This window comes from Cloeon dipterum, chromosome 2 (assembly GCF_949628265.1).
Source record: "Cloeon dipterum chromosome 2, ieCloDipt1.1, whole genome shotgun sequence".
Lineage (NCBI taxonomy): Eukaryota > Metazoa > Arthropoda > Insecta > Ephemeroptera > Baetidae > Cloeon > Cloeon dipterum.
The window spans coordinates 1,067,520-1,074,456 of NC_088787.1; the positions used below are offsets into that span (position 1 = coordinate 1,067,520).

A 6,937-nucleotide genomic window follows, 5' to 3' on the forward strand; every position below is an offset into this window, starting at 1 on the left:
TTGGCAAATATTTTTGCGGATCTTGTGGCTCTTTTAAGTAATTTTTGTGGGGTTTCCGAACTTGAAGTAATGAGGACACATTATCGGCACCTTTTCCGTTTCTTCTGAAGTCAAGGGGTTTTCGAAGTTATTGTCAATCTTTTTGTTGCAGTAGACGCAATTTTTTCGTTCAGCACAGCATTCGAATTATTATTTTAGTATTTAGGCCTTTTAAAACGATTTTTGATAATATCACGAATAAAGTTTGTTTGCTGCTTGGATGACATATATATTTTCCTCCTTCACTGCTGCTCTCTTCCACCATTCATCGAATCCATTTTAAACTTTAAATAACGAATTGACTCTTTTTAATTTGTTCGCTATTTTTCAATTTCTGTAGACTACTTACTGTGATGTGTTTTTCTATAGTTCAAGGGATAGAAAACTTGATATGCGAGTGTCAATGTGGTGTTTGTGGTGGCCTTTGGACAAATGAAATGCTCCAACTGTTTCTACTGTTTTTGTATTTGTTTCTCAATCAAAGGCAGAGTCCAAAATACATGTTATCCTCTTATATTTAACAACAGCACCAGGCACAATTTCATAAAACAAAGCTGCGGAGATCCGAGTGGTTTTTTCCTCGCAGAGGCGAACCGCAATGTGAGAAAGTAGCTCTCGGCGCATTCCGTATCGATAACTCAAAATGCTGGACAGTTTGCTTGAGCTAACTCTCGTGTCTGTAAATTTGATAATTACACATTTCTATTAAAATAAAACTGCAAATCTTACGGGAAGAAACGTTAAACAAACATTTATTTTTCAGTACGGGCGCAGTTATTCAAGAAAAATAGGTGAAATAATTCGGATAAAACGAGAAATTGTAGGGTAAAACAATTAATTTATTTCCAATAAAACAAATGAAACAATTTCAATCATAAATAAATGTTCTTGTGTGCTTAACAGTCAGGAGAAAGGGACATACATTTTCTAGCCCTCGTTGGTGATTTGCTGAAGAAAGATGTTCATCTTCATTCGTAGGGTGACCCAAAAAATGCTTAAACTCAGCAGGACCATGATAATTAAGATGGAGCCGATGAGGATGGTGTCAAAGAGATGCATCAACAGGTGTTCTGTAATGGCAAAACAGGCTTTTGAGGAATGGTAGTTTTGATTGGAATGGCTCGACTAACTTTTACATCAATAAATCAAAAGTATGGATTAGATGAAATTTTTAAAAATTTAATTGGGAAGAAACTCAAAATAGCATTGAGGAAAAGTATGAAACTTAAAATAGCTTATGTAAAGTGTTCTATGGTCAAAAAATTATGCAGAAAATTTGAGAGCTGCTGATTATTGGTTTGGTTTACTCCTAATATTATAAAAAATGCACTATACCTGGTGGTTCATCGACGATATCCGACTTTGCTCCGTCTGAAATCTTCAAAAGCGTGTAGCATGGCTTTTTGTCCGAGTTATAAACTGTCATCCAAAGAGTTCCATTTTCGTCCAAGGTCAAAGTAAAGGCGGAAGGTTCCTGTCCACTGAACTAAAGCAAAATACAAAGCACCGAATCGTTAGTTAGAAATTTCTGAGTGGTAACATTGTTGACCTATATATACCTCATGAAAATGCTGCTCGTGGAATGGCTGGGAGGTGTTCCAGGAGGATATGTAGTTCCTCCAATGAAAGGCGGCATACATGGTCCCATTGTTGTCAATCAGCAATCTTTGGGGAATTCCAGCCCAGGATCCGATTAATTCCGGGTGTGCAGTTCCAGTTTCGTGGCGGAGATCAGTGGCAGAAATTGAATAGAGGTTGTCGGATTTGTATTTGCTGAGGTAGAGCTTTCTCGGTTCCTGATCCTTAGGGGACAGGCCAAGGGAATGAACCTCAATTCTCGGCGTGTATACCATCCAAGACTTATTGCTTTCCAGACTAAACACGACAATATGGTTTTCAGTCCCCCGCGTGATGTAGGCAAAGGTTCCGTCGACCGTTTCGTCGAGCACCAAGTCGTGCAAAGGATATCGAAATGAGAAATGATGAATCAGTTTAGTTTGATGGCTGTTGAAGTCAAAAATCAATAGTTTGGCGTGACAATTGGAGTTCGAGCTTCCCTCGTCAAGGACCCAGAGCCTGCCAACGGAATCCACTTGCAGTCCTTTTGCTTCTTCTATTTTGTTGCAGTTCTCCCAGTTCTCATATACCTTTAAAAACGATTAATCAAAATCGGCTCTTTTATAACAGCGCTAATTTAGTTAGCAACGAATAGTATTTTTCCTCTACTTACATGCATGTCCCACGAAGGGAATGGAGTGAGCTTCGGAGACGCTGAGGACTTCGTCGGCAAGGACGCCAGTGTCACAGGAATTTTCTTGTATTTTTCAAGGCTGAGAAAGATCCTTCTTCCATAGACTGCCATAAAAAGAGGAAGGATATTCTCTGCGTCGTAAATTCCATCTTCCAAGGCCTGTGTCCTTCTTTCCACCGACGGCCACTCGAAATCCATTTCATCCCACTCAAAGACCTGAGTGAAGTTGGCGGCGGTGGCCAGGGATGAAAGGCCGAGGATGGAAATGGCGCACAAAAATGGAGACATAATTCTGGCCTCTTTGTGTCAACTGTTCACAAACAGTACAAAAATTTAAAATGCAACAGATATTTTTAGGAATTTCTTAAATCAGCGACAAACGAGACTTTTTTGCAACTATATATTAGAAAGGAGTTTTATTTTCATTAATACAGTGACTTATTTTGAACCACATTATTGAATAAATTGAAAGGCAGCTAGGAACAGAGCAAAAGGATTGAAATTGTCTTTTTTCCAAATTAATTCTTATAGAAGAAAATGAATATACTAAGTGAAATATGTTGTTTCTCACCACTCGCAATCTGGCAAATTCGTGAAGCAAAGTCTGCGGAGCTCAACGCTTGCTCGTTGTAAACGCGTGAAGGACAACTCTCAACTGGCTCATAAGCTTTCTGTCCATACTGAATAGTGATCAGTGCTATATAAATATTCGCCTAACAGAAAACACATACATTCCAAAGAGCATATTTGAGTAAACAATAGTTGTATATATGCAATGACAAATAAAACATTCTCTCGTGTAAAATCCTACACAATTTGGACGTACGAACGTCGTTTTCGGTGTCCATGACCTGCATCCATCAAACGGTGTCCTCACTTCCTATTCTGATGCTGCCACAATTTCTCGCTTCCTACAGAATTTAATTAGAAAATTTGTTTGAAAGTCTTTTCAATAAATTTTATTGCTTAAACAATAAAGGACAAGTCCAAATATTATTTTAAAAAAATATTTAATTATGTTAAATAGGACAAAGATTTGATTGAAGAACAATCATACAATTATTTACGCCAGCATTAATATTTGTTTGAACGGAAAGAAGAAATAATTAAGAAGTAAAAACTAACTTGAAATAGTTTGTCAACCTGAAAAAGTCACGTCGTCTCCTGTTTATTATTTTTGTTGTTTATTGTGAAAAACAACAACACTATAAACACACTGTATACCTATCTATTTTTCTCTATTTTAGTTTAACCTTTTCTGATTACTAAATTAAAATTACTGCGCAATTCCAGTTTCTATTAACGGAAAAATTAGGTGGATCGATTTTAGTAAAAATGGTATTACAGTATATTAGTAGGATGAAACTATTTATTTTCTATTCCAATTGCATTTTTCGGCTGCACATTGTTTAGGCAGAGTGGGGTCCACGATGACTTATATTGAAGTACTCAATATGGAAGGTATGCGCAGGCAGAGAAAAGCAGTGGCTTGTGTGTTGTGTGAGATGATTTTATTCGATCGAGTGAATGGAGTATTAGAATAGGAAAAATACTAATTTCAATCAGTCAACAATCTATTAATTATGGCAGTTATTGTTTACATTACTTGTTGCGCATTAGATTCTTAGTACAAAGTTGAGCATTTAATTATTAATCTTAATAAAAATCACATTGGATGACAAGAATTGGTCTGATCTACCACTTATGCACACGGCGAAAAACAAAAGATAAGTTCAACGTCACACGCATGCGCCAAGAACACGCGCGAAGGGGCGCGGTACACTACATAACATTTTCGGCTTGCCTCTGAAAAATGACCATTTCGTGGCTCTCGTTCCTGATTGACAAAAGGGAATTGATCCTTTTCTGTCTCAGGACGATGCACGAAATGGCCAAAAATGTTAGGGCAAGGCCGAAAAAGACCAACCCGAATAGGGTGATGTTCCACAAGATGGATTGTTCTGCAAAAGGAATAGATATTGGTGTTTGAGCTTTTGGAAATTGGTAGTTGATTAATCAAATATAGGAATCTTACCAGACTGGTCCTCATGGATGTACGATTTACTTCCGACAGCAGCTTTCAATATCCTGTAGTTTTGCTTTCCATTGTTTGTTCCTATCGCCGTCAGCCAAAACGTTCCTTCATCCAAGGCGAAGGAAAAGGGCAAAGAAGAAGAATGCGGTTCAGCGACCTACAACCAAGCAAAGCGTCAACTTAATGAATAAGAAATCTTGAGTGCAAGTTTAGAGAAATTAGAATCAAATGAATGAATTAACGGTTTAAAATTTGTATCAAGGAAATTTTTTGGATTATGTTAATTAGAGACGAACGAAATGCTCTGAAAATTTGAAATTGGAGACATACCTCGAAAAATTTTTGCTCTGCAAACGGCTGGGAAGTTTTCCATGTGGAGACGTAATTCTTACCCAAGAAGGCAGAATAAATGGTCCCATGGTTGTCCATCAGCATTCTGTATGGTTTCCCTGTCCATTTTCCGATTCGTTTCGGAGTTGTAGTTTTCGTTCCGGAATGTAGTTCGGCGACGGAAATCGAATACAGTTCATTGGAGTAGGAGCTGCTGATGTAGAGGTGTCTCTGTTCCGCCTTAGGGGACAGGGCAATAGATGATGCATTCATGTCTTTGATATATACGACGAAAGCATCCTTTACAACAATTCCGTCCACAAGTATAACTCTGATCAACTGTTTTTCCGTCTGAGTGATAAAAACGTATGTTCCGTTTTGCGTTTCGTCGAGCACCAAGTCCTGCATGGAATAGTGAAAAGGAAACTCATGAATGAGTTTGGTTTCATCGTTGTTGGCTATGTCGATGGTCCACAGTTTGGCATTGCATTTTTTAGCACCGTTGTCAAGCACCCATAGCCTTCCGACGGAGTCAACCTCCTGCCCTCTGGCCTGTTGAATTTGGTGGCAGTTTTCTCGGTTTTCTTCTTCCTGCAAAACGAGGAATCAAGTTGGCTCTTTTAAAATGGAGTCAAACAGGAAATTATGCAACTTGTGCAACTCGTGCGATTATAAATCGACCACACCCATTTAAACAGCTGCTGCTCGCTCCCGCATTCAAACATTGTACACAATATGCTTTACACAACGGTAACAAAATAAAGAAAATAAACAATAACAAAAACAGTCACAAGAAAAGGAGAGGTATCAGGTGGTAGACTGGTAGGCACAGTCACTCTGGAAAGGCGGCTAATTGCATGCCTTAACAATGTGAGTAGAGCTAACAATAATGCATGTAGAGAAAGGAGATAGCTCATAAGATATTTGAACATTTACGTTTTTTCTTCATTTTTATTAATTTGCCAATATTTCTTGGCTAAATTTAGCTGATTGAAGCCTCTTTTGGCTGCTATTATGCGTAATTGAGGCATCTTACATCGTCCGCAACACAATAAAAATGTTCATTAGCGACTCAAGTAAGTGCTTGTCCTTTAGTTCCTCGTCCTTGACCCTAACCTTACTCTCGAGAATGTCAATCTAAACAAACATGGATGCCACTGAGTGTGTAAATTCATGAGGTCTTACCCAAATGAATTAATAAAATGATTAAAAATGACTGAAACCATGATCTGCGCAGGGTCTGTGAGTTCTTAAAAGAGATGTGCGCTCGCTTCAGTCTCAACTGAGAACGAATGTTTGGTCATCACAGTGAGTACGAGAAGCGTCCGGACGCCGCCTTTGATACTCACTGTGAGACCCAAAATTGCATTATCAACTTGAGAGCCGCATTTTGACACTCGCAGTGAAATTTTTTTCTGTGAGTGTACTTTTTCAAGGATTCTCATCACTAAAGTGCATGCAAATTGTACAACATGGAATTTTTAATCTTACATTTTCCTCCCACGAGCTGAACGGAGTTAGCTTCGGAGGTGCAGAAGACGTGCTGGTCGTCGGCAAAGACACCAGACTGACTGGATTGCTACCATGTTTCTCAAGGCTGAGGAAGAGCCTTGTTCCGTAGACAGCCAAGAAACGAGGCTCAATTTTCTCTGGTTCGAAAGCTCCGTCTCCTAAGGCCTTTGTCCTGCTGGCCTCCGACGGCCACTCGTAGTCAATTTCATCATGCCATTCGTAGACCAGGTTGAAGTTGGCAGCGGTGGACAGGGATGAAAGGTGGAGCAAGAAAATGGCACACAAAAACAGAGACATTACTCTGGGTATTCTATAAATTGTTCAAAAAATGCATCGTTAGATCAAGCTAAGCTAAGCGAAGTCAAATATTATTCCTTACCACTTGATCTCTGCCAAATCTCAATCTGAAGTAACGTCTGCGGTTTTAAAAACTTAAGAAGTTGGCGCGATGACGATGAACTTCCAACTGATTCCAGAGCGATCAATTGATGCTTTTATTGCGACCACTGCTATAATCGCCCAACATTTCAAAGAGCATATTTGACTGAACAATAGTTACATGTGTACAAAAAATAAATAAAACTTCCTTATAATTAAATCCCACACAGTTTGGACGGAGAAACGTGTGGTATCCGTTTCCAAAGATTCAAATCAACTGCGCAACAGGGTACACTTCAATTTCTGCGCTGGTGCTTGCGGATGCTGCTACGATTTCTCGTTTGCTGAAGCATTTAATTGGAAAATTTTGTTTAAAATCTTTTCAGTTACTT

The 6,937-nt window shown here is 38.8% G+C and overlaps 2 protein-coding genes across 2 annotated transcripts; both read right to left on the reverse strand.

Annotated features, from left to right (window-relative positions):
• Window positions 1–729: 729 nt before the first annotated feature.
• Window positions 730–2,602, reverse strand: LOC135937188 (protein yellow-like). The gene is made up of 4 exons (XM_065480280.1): window positions 2,270–2,602; window positions 1,599–2,186; window positions 1,375–1,525; window positions 730–1,109 (listed from the first exon to the last, which is right to left on the reverse strand). The coding sequence occupies exons 1-4, from the start codon at window positions 2,576–2,578 to the stop codon at window positions 967–969; spliced, it is 1,191 nt and encodes a 396-aa protein (XP_065336352.1). The 5' UTR covers window positions 2,579–2,602; the 3' UTR covers window positions 730–966.
• Window positions 2,603–3,726: 1,124 nt separating this feature from the next.
• On the reverse strand, window positions 3,727–6,464 carry LOC135935863 (uncharacterized). Its single transcript, XM_065478441.1, has 4 exons — window positions 6,147–6,464; window positions 4,656–5,246; window positions 4,326–4,482; window positions 3,727–4,251 (listed from the first exon to the last, which is right to left on the reverse strand). Exons 1-4 carry the CDS (start codon window positions 6,462–6,464, stop codon window positions 4,073–4,075), a joined length of 1,245 nt encoding a protein of 414 aa, XP_065334513.1. The 3' UTR covers window positions 3,727–4,072.
• Between the last annotated feature and the right edge of the window lie 473 nt (window positions 6,465–6,937).

Excerpts from the sequence above, each read along its gene's own strand:
- LOC135937188 (XM_065480280.1), bottom strand. The coding sequence starts at position 2,578 with ATGTCTCCATTTTTGTGCGCCATTTCCATCCTCGGCCTTTCATCCCTG. Across the intron at positions 2,187-2,269 it reads TCCCTTCGTGGGACATGCAT|GTATATGAGAACTGGGAGAA; the intron begins GTAAGTAGAGGA and ends TCGTTTTTAAAG. Across the intron at positions 1,526-1,598 it reads ACGAGCAGCATTTTCATGAG|TTCAGTGGACAGGAACCTTC; the intron begins GTATATATAGGT and ends ATTTTGCTTTAG.
- LOC135935863 (XM_065478441.1), bottom strand. The coding sequence starts at position 6,464 with ATGTCTCTGTTTTTGTGTGCCATTTTCTTGCTCCACCTTTCATCCCTG. Across the intron at positions 4,483-4,655 it reads CAGAGCAAAAATTTTTCGAG|GTCGCTGAACCGCATTCTTC; the intron begins GTATGTCTCCAA and ends GCTTGGTTGTAG. Across the intron at positions 4,252-4,325 it reads CATCCATGAGGACCAGTCTG|AACAATCCATCTTGTGGAAC; the intron begins GTAAGATTCCTA and ends TTCCTTTTGCAG.